This window comes from Oscarella lobularis, chromosome 7 (assembly GCF_947507565.1).
Source record: "Oscarella lobularis chromosome 7, ooOscLobu1.1, whole genome shotgun sequence".
In the NCBI taxonomy this organism is placed as follows: domain Eukaryota; kingdom Metazoa; phylum Porifera; class Homoscleromorpha; order Homosclerophorida; family Oscarellidae; genus Oscarella; species Oscarella lobularis.
The window spans coordinates 1,771,578-1,789,993 of record NC_089181.1 but is presented as its reverse complement, the minus strand read 5'-3'; the positions used below and the strand labels follow the sequence as shown (position 1 = coordinate 1,789,993).

Genomic DNA, 18,416 nt, shown 5'->3' with positions numbered 1-18,416 from the left:
ACGACCGCTGCCGCGTTCACGTGTCCTGGCTCGTGTGCTAACGCGCGCGAGATACTAACCTGAATCGCGAAAAAATGACCGAAGACCAAACAATTCGGATTTTCTGCCGAGTTCGACCGACGAAGGCCAAAACAGGGGTAACCGCAAGTGCATTCGAAACGCCTCTGATCGACGTTGCAACTGCAGATGTACGAAATCGGCGAAAACGCCAAAGGCGTACCACAAATCCAATTCCTCGTCCCCAAATCGGAATCAGACGGCTTCGTCAACAACAAACCGGAGATATATCGCTTCGCGTACGTAGGATCCGCCGTTCCTTCCCTCTAAGAGCCCTAGAAGACGTCCCTACTGTACGACAGATTCAATCGCGTTTTCGACGCCAAGACGACTCAGGATCAAGTCTTCGACGGCGTCGCCAAGGAAGTCGTCGAAAAGTAAAGCGAAGAGAAAGAAATAGAAGACGGGGACTATTGTACACTTTTCGCAGCGTTCTCGCTGGATACAACGGAACGATCTTCGCCTACGGTCAGGTGAGAAATACATGTACACCGCGTATTAGAAAAAAATGCGACTCTGTTTTTTCTCTTGCTCTAATAGACGGGGTCGGGTAAAACGTTTACCATTACTGGCGGGGCTGAGAAATATGCTGATCGAGGGCTCATACCGCGAGCCTTGTCTTACATCTTTCAATATCAGCAGATGGTACAGTATGGGTAGATGGAAGGGCCTGTGTTTTTTTTGATTGATTGATTTATGTTCGCTTTCTTAGCATCCTGAGGATACGTACGCCGTGCAAATTTCCTATCTCGAGATCTATAATGAACGCGGTTTCGACTTGCTTCATCCCCAACACGAAACGTCGAAATTGGAAGATTTGCCGTAAATTGGTGCCGCCGTAGGCGTCGCCTTTTGGGAGAGCCGTTTCCCTTTTTAGACGAGTGCACCTAATGGAAGACGCCGAACGAACTGTTCACTTGAAGAATCTCTCCTTTCACCAGGCCAACAACGAGGAGGAAGGTAAAACGTCCACCGTCTAACGAGAAACGTATTTACTTTTCCTTAGCTCTCAACCTGCTTTTTCTTGGAGACACAAATCGAATGATAGCCGAGGTGAAAATTCCCAGTCTTCTTAATTTTTTTATTTTAATATTATGGCACTTGCATGCAGACTCCAATGAATCAAGCGTCTACTCGTTCTCACTGCATCTTTACTGTACACGTTTCCGTACGACCTTCAGGCAGCACAACTCTCAAGAAAGCGAAGCTCCATTTGGTCGATCTAGCCGGGTGAGTCACATTGATTAATTAAGGATAAATCATATTTTGGGGATCAGTTCGGAGAGAGTCAGTAAGACGGGAGTCGGCGGCACGTTGCTGGCAGAGGCGAAATACATCAACCTGTCACTTCACTGCTTGGAGCAGGTCATTCTCGCTCTCTCCGAGAAGGGTCGTCAGCACATTCCCTATAGAAACTCTATGATGACGTTCGTCCTCAGAGACAGGTACTTTTAAAAGAAGAGAGTCAAACCTTTTCATAATATCGATTTTTACATATAAGCCTCGGTGGGAATTGTAAGACGACTATGATTGCTACTTGTTCGGTCGAAAAGAGAAACGTAGACGTGCGTGGGCGAACGGGGGGTCCGACTGATAGGCGCCACGTCAATATACGTCTAATACAGGAAACGATATCGTCGTGTCGGTTTGCCCAAAGAGTTGCCAAAGTGCAAAACAAAGCGGTGCTGAACGAAGAGGAAGACCCTCAACTGGTAATTGTACACAGCTGGACGACCGCACCCTGTTATTGCCGTTGATTGGATTCAGATGATCGATCGTCTCAAAGGACAGGTCCAGCGTCTGAGGGAGGAATTAGAATTGGCTACGGGCGAAGAACGGACCGAAGCCTTGACTGAAGAGGAAGAACAGCAGTAGGTCGCATTTTTTTGGCTACGTCAATGACGTGGGGGGAAACTCTTACAGATGCCAGTCACTCGTTACAAACTACGTCGGGGATTCCGATCCGGAAGCGACGCTCGCTGTTGGCGCTGATCTACGAAAAGTTCACGTCTGCTTTCGACTTTTGAAAGTAAAACGCGAGACTAATAATAATAATAATAATCTTTGACTACATATGTACAGCAACTGGTGCTGAAGCGAGCGGTCGCGACTGAAACATCATCGCCGTGGGTCTTCGTGAGCTCAGACAGACCTGCTTTTTGATAATGTTTATTAGGTCGCGACCAGCATCGCAGACTAGTAGTGGAGTCGTTGTCTCGTCGGCAAGCGAAGAGGAAATTAAGAAACTAAAGGCTTTGATGCAACAGAGAGACAGTGAAATCAGTAGGACACCTCGCTCTTCTCCTCGCTCTTTCCTTAGCGCCGATTCGCTCTAGACGTATTAGTAAGCATGCTGAAGAAGGAGAAGAGACGCAACGCCGCCTACGGCGCGTCGTTGAAAAAGGCTGGATTGGAAGTGCCCGAACCGAGCTACGATCCGAATGAATTAGTAACGGACAGGCCGGTCGATGCAAGCGAAATTCTTCGAGACGCGTCGAACGGATCGTTTGAACGCACTTCGTCCAAGACGCTCGAGTCGAGGCCGTCGACGTCGAGCGGTCGCCACAGGGCGAGACATCACGAAGTGCTGAGTCAAGCAGGTTTGGAATAGACGGCTGGGAGACGTTTCGGCTATCGTTTGTGTCGCGTAGAACTGTCTCAAGCGAGACAGGAAGCGTTTGATTCGTTTAGAAGGGACTACGCGCATAACGCGGCTATCGATGAAAATAAGCAGGCGCTTCGGCAGCGGTATGGCGATGCGAAGCAGTTAGGAGAGCAGGTTAATAAATCCAGAGGATTGATGAGTAAGTGAGGCGCACTGGACTGCTTCTTAGAATGACGTTTGTTTCTGTTAGATTCTATTAAAAGTCAAATAGAACAGATTCGAGTTAGTCACGCAGTGCAAGGTGCGAAATTAGCAGCATCTACGGTAGAAGTCGGCAGGGTTGTTTTTCTTACGTTGTAGGACTTACTGAAGAAAATCAAGAAAGTGTCGATCCCCGGGAGGAAGAGCTGAGAGGTCAATTGGAACGAGAAAAGGCTCGGTATGCACGACTGCTTGAATAAAAAAGAATGTTTTCACGGCGTACAATTTTAAGATTTAAGACTTTGGTATCTAATCTACGATCGCTGAAAACGGAGATCGAACATCTGCAGCATTTGCTTGAAAAATCAAAGGTCAAGATGCAGAAGGACTTTGAAATCTGGTGGGCCGAGCAAGGCTCGTTACCTCCAGCAGTTTCGACTCCAGTTCAACAGGCAGTTCTCAGTAAGAGCTGGTTCACTTTGAGCTAACAGTTGTGTGTTAGGCAGTAAAATTGGCGTGGAAAACACCCCCTGTAACGCCGAGCCAGGGCCAGATTGCGGCAACGGCATCCATGCCTTACAATTCAGCAACGAATGGCACGTCATCCTTCAGCAGGAAACAAGAGAAACGAAACACGAAGACGCACGATTCAAGACCGAATTCCAGATCTTCGTCCAGGTATATACCGAAAATACTCGCATTTTTTTATCGTACAGCTTGGGCAATGCAGTAGCGTTCAACTGACAGGCGACAGTCGAGCGGATGCCGACATTCTCGCTTTCGTCAAAGCAAGACAAAGCCTTCTAGATCGAGGTACGGTGCGCAGATGATTTTTTTTCAAATATTCCAAATGCCGTCCCTCCATTGTCAAGGTCAAAGAAAACATTGAGAAAAAAGCGCTTTTTTTGGATAAAACGCAGCGATCGGGTCAGGTCAGGGCAAGCTTCATGTACTTATAAAGGGGGAGGCGCAGCACGATACTAGCATAACAGAGAAACAGCCGAAAGTCTAAGAGCGAAGGGTCCCTATTCTACTGCAGTATTACACAATTCGTCCGCAAGAGACACACACATTACAGACACACTGAGAGAGAGAGAGAGACAGAAGGCCGCAACCGTCCACACAGCCGTTTGGAGGAGTCAACGCCGCCGCCCACCTCGCGTCCTCTTGCGAGGATAGTTCGAGCGTCCGGGAATGAACTCGCCGTCGTCGTCGTCCTCGTCGATCACCTCGTCCCGATAGTCGTCCTCGTCGTCGTCGTCGCCGCCGCCCGGCATCCAATCGTCGTCCGATCCGCCCGGAGCGAATTCCTCCTCGCTCTCGCTGCTCTCCGAGAAGTCGGCTTCATCGGAGAAGTTGAACTCGTCGCTGTCTCCCGCCTCGAGAACGGAGGTTTTTACTAGAAAAGAGGGCGAGGTGAGTGTGATGGGAGAACTGAACAGTGCGCACTGTACCTCGTTTCGCAGCAGCTTCTCTCATTGGTCTTCCAGAGCCTAAAGACAGAGAGAGTCAAAACGTGTGTGTCTCTCTCTTCCACGGTCTTCTTACTCGTTCTCCTCGGTGCTGCTTTTGCCTTTGGGGGAGCTCGTCTTTGCTGCTGTTGTTTCAGCGGTTTCGATCGAACGCCCGTCGGCGGTGGCGGTGGCGGCGGCGGATTCACGTCGTTCTGCGGATAGTCGGCATCTCCTGGATGGCAATACTCCTTAAAGTGAATCGGATTCTTCCTTTGAGGACACAAACACAAAAGAATCACTACCGGTGACGTCACCATTACTTCTTCTTACTTATAACAACTTCCACCGTATTGACAAGGCATCCGTTTCGCATCGTCGTCAGCCGTCGCCGCTTCATCGGCGGCATAGCCCGGAGGCGGTTGAGCGGCTGGAGCCGCAGTTTCCGACACCGTCGACGACAGTAGTAAACCCTCGTCTCCGCTCGCTAATTTCTCTACTTCCACTTTAGGTTTTTCGCTCGTTTGAGTATCGGTCGTTGTCGCTTCGGCCACCGCAACCGCTTCCGGCTTTCCACCGTCGTCGTCCTTATTATCCGTCGTTTCAGCCGCAACTTTCGCTTCGCTCCATACCAATTTAAACCGATGTTGATTGGGTGCGAGCGCAATAGAATCGCCGTCCTGCACCGCGTTCCACTCGTTGTGCTCCAACGCGCGAAACGACGTGTCGTCCCGCGGCTTGTGGAAACACGGATTCGAGTGAGTCTAATCGAAATTAATAATCGATTTCATTTATCCGTGAATTTCGGACTCACAGAACGAATGCGACATTTTCCGTTTTCTACTTCGATTTCGGCGTGTTGTCGCGATACGTGCTTATCCGAAATCTAATTAGGAATGTCACAATTTTTCGAAAACGAGATGAAGGAGGCAGGGGGGACCCCCTCTTTACTCGTCTCGAAAAACCCGCGAAATTGCCGGTTTGATCGCGACGTCGTTTTCGAGACGAGCGATCGGATTCGAGATTTCGCAGCGTGCGCGCGCGACGCAACGAGTCGTACCTGAAGGAGAGAGCCCCGTCCGATGACGGTCAGCCCGTTGGGAACGTTTACTTCGAGATCGCCGTCTTCCGCGATGAATTTCCACGCCATGTGGACCGATCAGGACGCGACAACCCGAAACAAATTTCGTCGCGCGACGTATACGAACCCACTAATCGATTTTCGTCGCGATTTCTCGCGTCGCCGAAAGTGAGCCGACTCAGAGCGTCTGCGCATGACACGCGAGCGCGCGCGCGCTAAAGAAAAAAATGACCTCCGTCGCTCGCAAACGACGCCAGAGCGACAGGGACGCGACGCCGATCGACGAATCCGTCGTCCGGACAACGTTCCGCACATACCAAAAGGAATTGGACGCGAAACACGATCGCGCCGAGCGTCTCGTCAAAACGAGTCGCGATCTAACGACGTGCAGCAAGCGAATCATATTCCTGCTCCATCGCATTGTCGGCGCCGCCGATCGCGTCCCAATTCTCGTCGAAGCCGAAACGAAATTGGCCGACGCTCGACGCATGCTCGAAAAAATCGCCGCCGAACTCGCGTCGGACTCGAGCGACGACGCGACGCATCGCTATCGTCGTCACTACAAGTGGGGCGTGCAGGAATTCGTCGAAGCGCTCTCGTTCTATCACTATTGCAAATCGCAATCGCTGATTGGCTACGAGGAGACGTCGAAATTTCTCGAATTCGAATCGTCGTCGTCGGCGGCGGAACCGGTGGAATCGTCGTCGCCGTCGCCGCCGAAGCAGCGAAATCGAGCGCTTAGATTAGATATATTGCCTTTGGATTATGTATTAGGTATTGCCGATTTGACCGGCGAGTGCATGCGCATGTGCATCAATTCCGTCGGATGCGGCGAGCTCGCGCACCTCGGCGCCATGTGCGATTTCGTGCGCGCCATTTACGACGCGTTGCGCACGTTAGACGGCGGCGCGTCGATGACTAAGGAAATGGAACAGAAGATGGACGTCATGGCGACGAGTCTGCGCAAAATGGAGACGACGTGTTACAATGTAGTCGTGCGCGGGTCGGAACGGCCTCTTTCGCTTATGCAGCCAAACGATGAGGAATAGAATAAAAAAAACCTGTTTGTTCTTTCTCTATTAGTTTGGACCCACCTTGATGTTGGGATTGTTCATCGGGTCTAAAAGATCGTCGAGATCGTCGCTCGATTGCAGACTGGCTCGTCGAAGTATGAGAATAATCGTGACCAGGGCGAGTACGGATAGGAGAAGGAGAACGATCCATCGTCGAAAATTGGGCCCAGACGACGAGGCGACTCTCCGTTTCTGTTTACCACCAAGTTGAAGTCTAAGGACACTATATAGCAAAGGCACGTGTTTTGTGACGCTATCGCCTTACCCAAGCCATCGTCCCAGCAACTCTAGCGGACTTCTTCGTTTGTATTTGTTTTCGTCGGGATCGATTTGGACAATCGAGTCTGTTCCTGACGTCATTGTCGCAGCCGGATGTCGATATCCTCCCGAGTCGAACGTCTGCTGTTCGGTTAGTGACGTCGTCTCTTTTCTTGATGTTAGGATTTCTGTTGGATGAGCGTGGCTGAACGGTGTCGCACCTGCGTCCGGCTCGTCGGTGCCTATTTGCAGGGTTGGCGCTGATCGCACGTTTTTTCGTTTCGCCGTCGCTTGGGCCATGGCGAGTTCCAATTCGATTGCCGCGTCTTCAGCAGTTCGTCCGCTGGTGTCGAGATCAGTGACATCTAAGGAATCTTCAGAGAAAAGCAGATAAGTGATAAGAATCACCACAAGCTACGGTACCATTCGTATCATCGAGATCAGTAGTGAAGTCTAGTGGAGGCGGCTGAGTGGCAAGCTGAAGAGAAGAAATCATTTAATTAACGTTATGATATAGCCATGTAATCTTACAAGTGGAAGTCCTAGTCCAGCTTTTGCCCATCGAAAGTCAGCCAATATCCTCCGCACACCGTCGGCGACGGGAGACACTAAATTAGCAGGAGGAAAGATTCCACTCTGAATCAACAACCAAAAAGAAAAATAAACATAACGCGTCAGAAAATAGGAATTGTGCTGACTTGACACGCAGGACATTGATATCCTGCAGGAGCCGTGTTCAGTGGCAACGACCTGGCGAAAGAATCCAAACAGGTCACGTGAAAAAGATCTTGAAAAGAATTTGACGTCACAACAGGAGAATTTCTCGGTATTCACTTGCCATGGCACGTCAATCGAAGAACGGGATTCTCTTTGAGCGTTCCGCCGCACAGTTGGCAGTCGCTTACAAAATCGCAGTCCTGGAGCCACTGCAAGTAAGATTTGATCGAGCACTGTCGAAAAACGAACGTCGATATCGATCGCAGGGGTTCGTACGGCTCACTCGTTCGTGATCCGTTACGAGACAGTGTTCGCAGACGTTCACTTTGTGCTCGAAGCAGAATAGATTCGTCACCTTTTTCTTGGGACACTTACATAAACCCATTGCTCTAGTGGCGAGATATCAACGCGACGAATTCGCGCGAGCGTACGCTAAACTGTTTCTTCGAATAGTGCGTTCATAAATCGTCTGGTTTCGCACCGCCTCTTCTTTCGGCGCAATGGCGAAGGAGGCGAACGAGTCGACGAGCAAGAAAACCGGCGCCCGGTGCCGATTCTTGCGATCGACGGCGCCGTTCGCCATTCTAGTCGCTCTTCTCGCCGTAGCGCTTCGCTACGCCGGCTATCGGCTGGTTCGCGAGCCCGACGAGACAGTACCGGGAGGCGCCGACATGCTCTTCTTCGCCTACGATCTGAATCGAGACGGTTTCATCGATCGGCTCGAATTCGCAACGCTTGCAGATCGTCTATCGGGAAACGTGAGAATAATTCGTCGAATTTCATTTCCTATACAGCCATTGTCTCCAAAAAGGTTACGTTCGAGTACGAAGAAACGATCGATCCCAACAAGGAAGTACTGGAAATCGAGGCCTACTTCTCGCCTCTCGACGTGAAGACGATGAAAAAAGCCGAAGACGGCGTTTTCTTTTCGAGCGACGTGAGACAAATAAAGCCAAGAAAGTCGCGAAAAAAAACAATGTTGTTGCCCTCCCCTTTCCCCGCCCCCCCTAAGGTGGAGGAGAGCAAAAATTTGGCCGGATTGCACATGTGGAAAAAGCCGAATGTGCGAATTCGCGCCTACAATGCGCCCAATTTTCAAACGTTTCTTCCCTATCGCGGCGCTGGCGTTGGCGAAGTCTACGTCGTCGTGCCTAAGCCGTCCTTGTTCGATAGTCAACTGGGCAGCGTCAAGTATTTCCCGCCCTATCCGCAGGGACGCGAAGTGCTTTTGCACGTGCTCTTGGCGCAGTTTCACAAGCGTCCTTTCGTCAATATGCGTTTTCCGCCTCAGGGCACAATTGGCGTCATTCGAGCAGAAAATGACGATTACGTCGATATCGTTTTTCGGTTAATTAAAAAAAGTCATTTTTTGCCTTATTCAAAATACGTCATCTTTCTGATTTAGATCTCATTGCGAGTTTCAGTTGAATGAGCCGCCGCTCTTTCCCTTCTGGTTTACGCCGGCGCAGTTTCTCGGTCGAGTGATCATGAAGAAGGACGGCAGTCACGTGGACTACTTTCATATGTTTGTACCATCCAACAAGTCTCTCAATGTCGGTGAGTTCTCTTACGCGTTGTCCTCTTTCACTCGTTCACGTGTGTTTGACTGCTACAAGACATGGAGTGGATGACTGGGCCGGCTAATACTCCCGGAACGGCCGATGATCCAGACGGATCGTTTCAAGGAAACAATGAAGTCGATATTGGTACAACAGGCGAGTTCTCTCTATAATGATTAGAACTGTTCCTTGTTTAGGATTCATGGCTGAAATGCGACTTGAATCGATTCAGCCTTCTCGTTTGCCTATGAAACCTGAAGAGACGAACGAAGACTACTTCAAGCGAATGAGAATGACGAGAGGAGGAGGAGACGAAGAAGAAGAAGCAGGGGACGCGGGCAGTCGGAAGTGGACAAACGAAATTTCTCTGCAGGAAGCACACAATCGATTGGAACATCATTTCTTCCCATTCAAAAAGGTAAGAACGGGCTCCTCTCATCTCTGATTGACTTTTCATGTTTGTCTTCTCAAGATTCCGTACTTGCCTTTTAAGGAGGCATTCGCTTCTGCCAAAGCCGACAACAAATTAGTGCATCTCATCTTACTTTGGGGTGCACTTGACGACCAATCATGCTGAGGTTACTTAGTATTCGTTTGGGATATTTTTATTCATACGTTTTCAGGTTCAGGACGGTCTCTTCGAGAGGGGGCACTCGAGAGTCCGTCCGTTATTGATTTGCTGAAAGAGTCCTACGTGAGCTGTTGGGCTTTGGTGATCGACTTGGAGGTACACTAGAATTTGCTTATTTATAGAGAACAATTCATAGGACTGATGTAGAAAGCGTCAGCGAATGAATCAGATCCTGAATTGGCTCGACTGGCGAAGATGGCGCTGGATGCGTACAAGTGCGTGCCTCTAGGAAGATGTGACTCTCCGGAGCAGAGCGTTTTCTTTTTCTCTATAGATTTCCAGTGGAATCGATGGCTTTGTCGCCCGATGGACAGGTCATGAACCGTGTAAATGCAAACGAACTTCTTGATGAAGCTGAAGCCATTGGCTTGTCTAATGTTTAGTATGCTAATGCAGTTGTGTTGATTCTGCAATAAAATTGATTCTGTTTTTCTTTTTTGAAGCTCGGACCCTACTGTTGCCAGCTACATGACGTTTTTGGAAGGTGGATTAGAGAAATGGAATGGCTTGCAGTCAAACAAGGCTGAAAGCTAAGTCAAGTCCGGCCAATGTACTTTACTATAGATGAATTGCTTGGTAACTAAAATCTGCTTGCCCCAGCAGATCTTTTTTTTTAACTTTTGCACGTGATACACTTGCAGACCGACTTCTTGTAATGACGGTGCTTCCTTCAACCGAATGGTTGGAAGCATTTGATTCTAAAGGGTTGGAAAGCAACAGAGATTTGTCTCGCTGCGTCAGTGTGAATTAGATTACTGGCGGTAAATGGGAGTCTCCCTGGGGGGGGGGGGGGGGGGGGGGGGGGGGGCGACTTCCTGATAGCGCACGCAAACCATAGATAGCGAGCTAAGCGAGCTACCCTGGCGAGCTACAGTGCTGCATGGACGACGTGAGTGACGTGAGCAACTTCGAAGCTGAGCTGACAAGCGAGAGCTTGTCGGATTATGACTGTCTACCGGACGCTAAAGGTTTGTTTTGGCCGAGACGCTCTAATTAGAATGCACGCCCATTCTCCGTGTGCCCCAGATCTCGAAAACGAGACGCCGGGCTCCCCGTGCGAGATTGTCGAGATAAACGATCAAGGAGAGCTGATATTGAACGAGAAGAACTTTGAACAGATTGTGAAGGCCGTGGGAAATGCAGAAATAGCCGTTATAAGCATTGCCGGAGCGTTTCGACGTGGAAAGTCCTTTCTACTCAACGTCTTTCTTCGCTATCTTTGTTATAGCGTAAGGTCTAGTGCAGTTCGGGGATGATCCAACGAGAACGTACTTTTGCAGAGATACAATGAGTTGGATAATGAGTGGTTGGAAAACTGCTGGAGCGAACCATTCCGGCGAGGCGAATTTTTTGTATCTGAGAGCAACGTCGACTCGGTTACAAAGGGGGTGAGAATATGGAGTCGGCCACTGTTCATTGAGAAAAGCGGAAATAGGAGAGTAAGAAAAAAATACGACTCTTTGCTGTTTACTTGAATACATTTTCTGTTTCTAGTTGGCTGTCTTGCTCATGGACAGTCAAGGGCTTTTTGATGGTGCATCGAAGGCCGTCAGTTCGAAAATATTCTGCTTGTCGTCGTTTGTGTCTTCGTGGCAGGCAAAGATTTCATGCAGTTAATTTACTTTTTGGTTACTCGAAAACGCGTGTAGATTGTGAATATTGGAAATCAGTTTGACGAAACGGACGCCGAAAATCTTCACGTACGTGACGCTGATTTAGGCTAGAGATTGAGATTTGTGAGTTGAGAATGCAGGCTTTCACGGAGTACGGAGCGAGTCTTTATCAAGGAGGAGAAGAAGAAGAAGAAAATGAGAAACTATTTCCGGTTTACAATCAATAGATGCATTGTTGTATGTCTTCTCAATATGAGTACTCTGTGTAGAAACTGACGTTTCTAATTCGAGACTGGCAAAACACGGGCAAAAGAGGCTATGAATATGGTTTCAAAGGTGGTAATACGTACTGGAAAGAAGTATGAGAGAAGTCAATGACCTGCAATTTCTGTTGACTAAAGCACATGTTCATAGAAAGTGAAAGAAAAGTTTCCTAATATGCACTCAAGTGTCAGTCATTGCTTCAAGTCCGTTAAGTGTTGTTTGGTGCCACATCCCGGACGGCATGTTGTAGAAGCTGAATCATTTTCAGACATTGACATAGCAAGTAAGAATCTTGAGAAATCAATTGATTAATAAGTTTGCATTAGTGCATTGTTATAGAGGCGGAGGACGATTTTGTCAAAGTTCTTGAAAAAATAGCAGAAACTTCGCTGGCTCCTTATAGCATTCCTTGCTGTGAAGATGGAGGAAAATTAATGACGGCACAAGAACTTTATGAGAAATTCAAAGTCACACACCGATATACATTCACAATCATTCTTTCCCTAACGCGTCATTACAGATTGCCGTGAAATGCTTTCAAACCAGCGACGATCTGGTTTCTTTTGTTTCGGTCAGTGCGTTTGTCTCTGTGTTTCATTCGAGCGTTCTTGTCTTACTGCTAATTGTATAGGCTACTGCACAATTACAGCACCAAATGGCACTTGATGCGGCTTTTTCTAAGTATGACAAAAAGATGAAAACTTTGGTACTTTTTCTGTTCTACAAATTCTAGTATATTTGAGTATTCTGTAGATTGATCCCGAGTTGTACAATCCGGACTTGAGAGAACAACACGATCAACTGAAAGAAGCAGCATTGCTTTTTTTCAAAAAGAAACCAAAATCCTGTCAGAAGGCTTGGGCAGAGGAGTATCAAAAACTCCTTGAAGAACGCATCGAAGAAGCAAACAAAGGATATCAGTCTCAAAATGACCTGATAGAAGTGAGGCGTTTTATTGCTACCTTTCCCTCTCATATTATACTCAATTCTTGTCAGGCAACTGCTCGTATTGACAACCAGGAAGCATTTGACGTGGCAATGAACATCCTTGAGCAAGGACTGTGTCTAGTAAGTTCTACGTGGACTTGTTTCCTACTGCATACAGCAACTACAAGCCTGGTTATTTTCAGTTGGACTACAGCAAAGACAGAGCTTTTTTGCCTAAAGAAGAAGTCAAGAGGATTGGAGAGGAAGCTAGAAATGCCGCTAAGAAAGCGTTTGATGACAAGAAGTCACATAAAGGCGGACAACGTCTTATTGAAGAATACGAAGGAAAGTTTACGAATGCCATGAATAAAAGAGAGGGCGAACTTACTCACCATGCCTTCAGAACAGAGGTATTTTTGCGGCGTATTGGATGCCTGAGTTAGTAAGTAACACTTTAGGAAGAGGTAAAGGAACGCATTTCTAAAGAGAGTGAAAGACTCTTGAAGAAGTACAAAGAGGATATGGCTGGATACAGAAAGGAGAACGGCTACGTTAAAGAAGAGGCACTGAAAGGAAAACATCACGATGTCCAAAAACGGCTGCTTGCTGATTTTGAAGCCTTCATGCCGATGCAAGGAGGCCAGGACTTTAGACAAAAGTACTTGGAGGATTTCAAAGATGACGTTGAAGATGCTCTCAAAAATCAACTAGAAGAAAACAAACTCGATCGGCCTTTCAATTACAAAGAAATAGCGGCATTAGCTGTTGTAGGAGGAGCTCTTATTGCTGCTGGTCCAGTGGCAGTTGCAGCAGTGGGTGCCATAGAAGTTGGAGCCAGTGTTGTTGCTTTTGCAGGCGCTGCCGGTTCGCTGAGTTCTGGTTTCGTCAATTGGGCCAAACCACGTTGGGCTCGAAAAGTGAGTTTGTACTTTAATAATTGATCAATTAATTAAACGTAACTTTTCTAGGTAAATCCGGGGAGGCTTTGGAGAAATGAAAACAGAAAGGAAAAGACAGAGTAGCTTGCAACTTTTCAGAATCAACGCCCACTCTGTAATTTGTGTAAGGCTGTCCTGCGTGCTTGGGAATTAGATTAGTTTTGGATTCGTCGAAGTCACGTGTGTCGTCTCAAACGCCCCATCCGGGGAGTGCCTTCTGTCCAGATCGACTTCTCGCATTAGACGGCTGTCATCGCAGTGAGGAGTGCTTCGTCTACTTTGTAGAGGTTGCTGTAGTTTCTTTCGCGCTTTCTAAGCCGGATTTCTAGTTTTGCGTATGCTTTTGCAGGAAAGATGAGTGATTCTGAGTGGGCACGTAACGTTCGTCCGAAATTTGCAAAATTAGTTGGCCTTCTGGAACAACTGGATGCTAGCATTTTCGACAAACTCTTTTCCGAGGAACTCCTTACAACTACCCAGTACGAGAAGATTCTAAGTGAGAGAAAATCGCCGGAATATTCCGACTCCGACATCATAAGGAAAGTTCTTGTTGGGCTCATGAAAAAGCCACATCCCAGCTTTAGGCAATTCTGCAAAGTATTAGAAGAAATTGATAAGGGCGATGCAGTGCTGCGCTTATTAATTAAGTTTTGAGATGACACCACACAGCGAGTCTCCTACGGATGATCAGGGGAAAGACTCAGAAATAATTTGGATTTTCATTATAAGTGCTCTAAAAGAACAGTATACATTGCAAAAGAGTGTTATTCAAGAAGTCATTGGGGACATTGTCAAAAGCTCTAATATTCAATTTCGTGAGACTTTCGTTCGGGAATTGTACAAAAGGGGATCTTCTTCTGTAACATTTGATCAAAAGGTGTCATTCAAGATAATTTTTCCAGTGCTGAATGGAACCAAAGATTTTCAACGTCATTATGATGAAATTAGGGAGATGATTGCTGTAATTCTGGAGAAAGTTGAAAAGAAAGACATAGAAATCCTTGTTAAAGGCGGTTCTTGTATCCTAGAAATTACCTTGCCCGGAGAAGCTTTTATCAACTTCGTGGTGTCTCTTGCCTACCCCAGCTCATTGGATTTTCTTTGGAATGTTAGCGCCCAAGTTTTGATTCAAATAGACAATCTCGAACCAATCTCACTTGATCAACTTTCAGATGTAAGCGCTTAGCCTTTAGCCGCTTTACATCATTTTGAATTAGGTCGTTTAGAGCTTCAGAAGGCGACATCGCGCCGTCTTTATGATGAGTGATGCGGAAGACACTGATCAGGCAAGTCTCAAATTGTCTTTCTTATTGTCTTATTACTAAAATAGTTTCCTAGGCTAGCAGAAATTTTATCAGAAGTCGTGAGCTACTTCTAGAAGCTCGTCGTTTGCCAACCCGTGCTACTGCAATGGCTCTATATTCTCTGTCTCTAAAGCTTTGCGAGTTTGTCCCAAGTCGTTTTGTACCTGAAGCGAAAAGTCTACAGCGTGAGATTTTATTCATAGCGGCAAAGACGTTAATGGATTTGGTAAGAGTGTCTCCTAATTTTGGTAGGTGTAAGATTACCGATTTGTCTAGGAACGCTTTGATGACGTTGTTGATTTAACTTCCAAAGGTACCGTAGTTGATGATGAGTTTCACACGTTTTCTCTTATGAACGCACGCCGTATTAGCTTTGAAATCTACACCTATAGATGGACCTGAGGAAGACCGTGGCGTCGACTCATGGACCATAGAATGCCTTGAATTGAGATCTAAGGCTTATGAACAACAGAGAAAACACAAATTTGCTCTTCATGATTGCGAAACAATTCTCGCCATTGCACCGGTTTGCCGTTAGTAGAATTGCCTTTATTTCATTTTCTAATTGTTAATTAAATGAACAGACTGAAGCAATTCGTGAACGAATTCAAAAACGACTCAGTTTGCTCCTTTCTTTGGAAAAAATTGAGGTCAAGATAAAACGCATTTGTTAGCCAGTGCATGGCAACTTTGATAGACGGAGGAGAACGTAGAAATGATGGCAGATGCGAAGTTATTGGCACTTGAAGCAACTGCCGAAGGAAAGGTTCCTCTTGTTTCTGTGCTTCCTTCAAGCTGCCATGCTAGAGTTTCAGTTGAAAAAACTTCGGTAAGGACAACACTTTAAATGGTATGGAGGTTTGACTGAACGTCCGTAAAGAGTGGCGAAGCTATGGAGAACTTCGCAGCTCAGCCGAAGAGCTGGTCGGAGCGAGACGACGACGGGTATGACTGTCTTTCAGACGCTAAAGGTTTGTCTCTGCAGAGGTGCGATAATGCATGCGCATTCTTCGTGTGCCCAGATCTTGAACTTGAAAACGAGATGCCGGGCTTTCCATGCGAGATTGCCGAGATAAATGAGCAAGGAGAGCTGATATTGAACGAGAAGAACTTCAAACAAATTGTGAAGGCCGTGGGAAATGCAGAAATAGCCGTTATAAGCATTGTCGGAGCGTTTCGACGTGGAAAGTCCTTTCTACTCAACGTCTTTCTTCGCTATCTTTGTTACAGCGTAAAGTCTAGTGCAGTTTATCGGGATGATTCAACGAGAACCTACTTTTGCAGAGATACAATAAGTTGGATAATGAATGGTTGAAGAACTGTTGGAAAGAACCATTCGTGCGAGGTGAATTTTTTGCATCTGGAAGCAACGCCGACTCGGTTACAAAAGGCTTGAAAATGTGGAGTCGGCCACTGTTCATCGAGAAAAGCGGAAATAGGAGAGTAAGAAAAAATACGACTCTTTGTTGTTTACTTGAATACATTTTCTGTTTTTAGTTGGCTGTCTTGCTCATGGACAGTCAAGGGCTTTTTGATGGCGCGTCGAAGGCCGTCAGTTCAAAAATATTCTGCTTGTCATCGTTTGTCTCTTCGTGGCAGGCAAAGATTGCATGCAGCTAATTTAATTACCTTTTTGGTTACTTGAAAACCCATTTAGATTGTGAATGTTGGAAATCAGTCCGATGATACAGACGCCGAAAATCTTCATGTATATAACCCCATGATTAATTATATGGATAGAAATCGAGATTTGTGAGTTGACAATTCAGGCTTTTACCGAGTACGGAGCGAGTCTTTATCAAGGAGAGGGAACAGGAGGAGAAGAGGGGGAGAAACTATTTCCGGTTTGCAAAAGATGCATTGTTGTATGTCTTAATATGCACACTCTGTAGGGACTCACGTTTCTAATTCGAGACTGGCAAAACACGGGCCGTAAAGGCTACAATTACGGTTTCAAAGGCGGTATTTCGTACTGGGAAGAAGTATGGAGAAAACTCAATGAACTGCGTTTTATGTTGAACTGAAGCACATGTACATAGAAAGTGAAAAGCATGTTTTCTGACATGCATTCAAGTGTCAGTCATTGCTTCCAGTCCGTTAACTGTTGTTTGATGCCACATCCCGGAGGACACGTTGTAAAAGCTGAATCGTTTTCAGACATTGACATAGCAAGTAAGAATTTAAGAGTTCCGTTACTAAATTTGCAATATTCTATTGATAGAGGCGGACGAAGATTTTGTAAAAGAACTTGAAAAATTTGTAGAATCGTCACTAGCACCTTTTAGCATTCCTTGCTGTAAAGATGGAGGAAAAGCACTAACGGCACAAGATCTTTATGATAAATTCAAGGTCAGACACCAATACTTGTGTACCGTTACTGTATTGATATTTCATCCCCGTGTGCGTTATTGTAGATTGCTGTGAAATGCTTTCAAACCGGCGACGATCTCACTTCTTTTGTTTCGGTCAGCGCGTTTGTCTCTCATTTCATTAAAGTTTTTGTCTGACTGCTATTTAAATGTACAGGCTACTGCGAAATTGCAGCACCAAATGGCACTTGACGAAGCTTTACTGAATATCAGAAAAAGATGAAAACTTTGGTAACTGTTTTGCAGTTTAACTAATTCTGATTTTTAATATTTTGTAGATTGATCCAGAGCTGTACAATCCTGACTTGAGAGAGCAACATGATCGACTGAAGGAAGAAGCGTTGCTTCTTTTCAAAAAGAAACCGAAAATTTGTCAAAAGGCGTGAGCAAAGGAATATCACAAACTCCTTGAAGAGCGCATTGAGGAAATCAACGAAGGGTATCAATCTAAAAATGACCTGATAGAAGTGAGAGGCGTTCTATTGCTTTTCCTCTCACTTTATACTCTATTCTTATCAGAAAGCTGCTCAAATGGCCAACCAGGAAGCATATAATGTGGCAATGGAAGTCCTTGAGCAGGGATTATCTCCAGTAAGTTCTAGTGTATGTCCTACTGCATACAGTGCCTGCGAGCGGGGATATTTTCAGTTGAAATGCAGCACAGACGAGGCTTTTTTGCCTATAGAAGAGGTTGAGAGGATTGGAAAGGAAGCTACAAAAGCCGCTAAGAGAGCGTTTGACAACAAGAAGTCACATAAAGGCGGACAATGTCTTATTGAAGAATACGAAGAGAAGTTTATGAATGCCATGAATAAAAGAGAGGACGAACTTACTCACCATGCTTTCAGAACAGAGGTATTTTTTGCGGCGTATTGGATGCCTGAGTTAGTAAGTACAATTTAGGAAGAGGTAAAGGAACGCATTTCTAAAGAGAGTGAAAGGCTCTTGAAGAAGTACAAAGAGGATATGGCTGGATACAGAAAGGAGAACGGCTACGTTAAAGAAGAGGCACTGAAAGGAAAACATCACGATGTCCAAAAACGGCTGCTTGCTGATTTTGAAGCCTTCATGCCGATGCAAGGAGGCCAGGACTTTAGACAAAAGTACTTGGAGGATTTCAAAGATGACGTTGAAGATGCTCTCAACAATCAACTAGAAGAAAACAAATTCGATCAGCCTTTCAATTTGAAAGAAATAGCGGCATTAGCTGTTGTAGGAGGAGCTCTGATTGCTGCTGGTCCAGTGGCAGTTGCTGCAGTGGGTGCCATAGAAGTTGGAGCCAGTGTTGTTGCTTTTGCAGGCGCTGCCGGTTCGCTGAGTTCTGGTTTCGTCAATTGGGCCAAACCACGTTGGGCTCGAAGAGTGAGT

General features: G+C 46.4%; 7 protein-coding genes across 10 annotated transcripts; 5 read left to right on the top strand and 2 right to left on the bottom strand.

The window, feature by feature from the left end:
* Window positions 1–53: 53 nt before the first annotated feature.
* Window positions 54–4,301, top strand: LOC136188679 (kinesin-like protein KIF6). The gene is made up of 24 exons (XM_065976442.1): window positions 54–137; window positions 187–296; window positions 360–434; window positions 488–530; window positions 598–702; window positions 770–879; window positions 935–1,017; window positions 1,064–1,110; window positions 1,169–1,287; window positions 1,335–1,502; window positions 1,559–1,622; window positions 1,683–1,769; window positions 1,825–1,928; window positions 1,981–2,086; window positions 2,140–2,183; window positions 2,234–2,340; window positions 2,394–2,657; window positions 2,709–2,861; window positions 2,913–2,963; window positions 3,023–3,101; window positions 3,156–3,315; window positions 3,366–3,541; window positions 3,594–3,676; window positions 3,736–4,301. Exons 1-24 carry the CDS (start codon window positions 75–77, stop codon window positions 3,750–3,752), a joined length of 2,418 nt encoding a protein of 805 aa, XP_065832514.1. The 5' UTR covers window positions 54–74; the 3' UTR covers window positions 3,753–4,301.
* Window positions 3,792–5,596, bottom strand: LOC136188692 (aprataxin and PNK-like factor). Its single transcript, XM_065976461.1, has 6 exons — window positions 5,375–5,596; window positions 5,129–5,200; window positions 4,648–5,078; window positions 4,412–4,587; window positions 4,318–4,356; window positions 3,792–4,262 (listed from the first exon to the last, which is right to left on the bottom strand). Exons 1-6 carry the CDS (start codon window positions 5,462–5,464, stop codon window positions 4,003–4,005), a joined length of 1,068 nt encoding a protein of 355 aa, XP_065832533.1. The 5' UTR covers window positions 5,465–5,596; the 3' UTR covers window positions 3,792–4,002.
* On the top strand, window positions 5,547–6,474 carry LOC136188694 (translin-associated protein X-like). Its single transcript, XM_065976463.1, has one exon. It carries the CDS (start codon window positions 5,623–5,625, stop codon window positions 6,442–6,444), a length of 822 nt encoding a protein of 273 aa, XP_065832535.1. The 5' UTR covers window positions 5,547–5,622; the 3' UTR covers window positions 6,445–6,474.
* Window positions 6,389–7,840, bottom strand: LOC136188693 (zinc finger protein-like 1 homolog). Its single transcript, XM_065976462.1, has 7 exons — window positions 7,727–7,840; window positions 7,565–7,676; window positions 7,425–7,513; window positions 7,258–7,362; window positions 7,150–7,204; window positions 6,734–7,100; window positions 6,389–6,682 (listed from the first exon to the last, which is right to left on the bottom strand). The coding sequence occupies exons 1-7, from the start codon at window positions 7,826–7,828 to the stop codon at window positions 6,475–6,477; spliced, it is 1,038 nt and encodes a 345-aa protein (XP_065832534.1). The 5' UTR covers window positions 7,829–7,840; the 3' UTR covers window positions 6,389–6,474.
* A 36-nt stretch (window positions 7,841–7,876) lies between these two features.
* On the top strand, window positions 7,877–10,352 carry LOC136189653 (selenoprotein N-like). The gene is made up of 11 exons (XM_065977674.1): window positions 7,877–8,201; window positions 8,255–8,380; window positions 8,456–8,790; window positions 8,849–9,000; window positions 9,060–9,149; window positions 9,200–9,420; window positions 9,475–9,580; window positions 9,626–9,729; window positions 9,781–9,848; window positions 9,908–10,015; window positions 10,077–10,352. The coding sequence occupies exons 1-11, from the start codon at window positions 7,944–7,946 to the stop codon at window positions 10,165–10,167; spliced, it is 1,659 nt and encodes a 552-aa protein (XP_065833746.1). The 5' UTR covers window positions 7,877–7,943; the 3' UTR covers window positions 10,168–10,352.
* A 114-nt stretch (window positions 10,353–10,466) lies between these two features.
* On the top strand, window positions 10,467–13,546 carry LOC136188892 (atlastin-1-like). Its single transcript, XM_065976697.1, has 16 exons — window positions 10,467–10,601; window positions 10,660–10,862; window positions 10,914–11,072; window positions 11,128–11,229; window positions 11,283–11,333; window positions 11,387–11,458; window positions 11,516–11,605; window positions 11,661–11,793; window positions 11,850–11,977; window positions 12,031–12,081; window positions 12,142–12,216; window positions 12,264–12,452; window positions 12,507–12,578; window positions 12,641–12,847; window positions 12,896–13,354; window positions 13,406–13,546. Exons 1-16 carry the CDS (start codon window positions 10,514–10,516, stop codon window positions 13,457–13,459), a joined length of 2,133 nt encoding a protein of 710 aa, XP_065832769.1. The 5' UTR covers window positions 10,467–10,513; the 3' UTR covers window positions 13,460–13,546.
* A 34-nt stretch (window positions 13,547–13,580) lies between these two features.
* LOC136188890 (uncharacterized) lies at window positions 13,581–18,085 on the top strand. 4 transcript variants are annotated; one of them, XM_065976694.1, is made up of 23 exons: window positions 13,581–13,662; window positions 13,725–14,549; window positions 14,602–14,661; window positions 14,714–14,905; window positions 14,956–14,992; window positions 15,051–15,205; window positions 15,264–15,329; window positions 15,377–15,508; window positions 15,560–15,650; window positions 15,702–15,910; window positions 15,964–16,122; window positions 16,177–16,278; window positions 16,337–16,387; window positions 16,449–16,523; window positions 16,572–16,661; window positions 16,719–16,851; window positions 16,901–17,028; window positions 17,094–17,144; window positions 17,206–17,279; window positions 17,327–17,515; window positions 17,568–17,639; window positions 17,697–17,903; window positions 17,952–18,085. In XM_065976694.1, the coding sequence occupies exons 2-19, from the start codon at window positions 14,031–14,033 to the stop codon at window positions 17,269–17,271; spliced, it is 2,316 nt and encodes a 771-aa protein (XP_065832766.1). In that variant the 5' UTR covers window positions 13,581–13,662; window positions 13,725–14,030; the 3' UTR covers window positions 17,272–17,279; window positions 17,327–17,515; window positions 17,568–17,639; window positions 17,697–17,903; window positions 17,952–18,085. The 4 variants fall into 4 exon arrangements, with proteins under 4 accessions (XP_065832766.1, XP_065832768.1, XP_065832767.1 ...); XM_065976696.1 differs by having other exon boundaries at window positions 13,607–14,549; window positions 17,737–17,903; XM_065976695.1 differs by having other exon boundaries at window positions 13,607–14,549; window positions 17,734–17,903.
* Window positions 18,086–18,416: the final 331 nt, after the last annotated feature.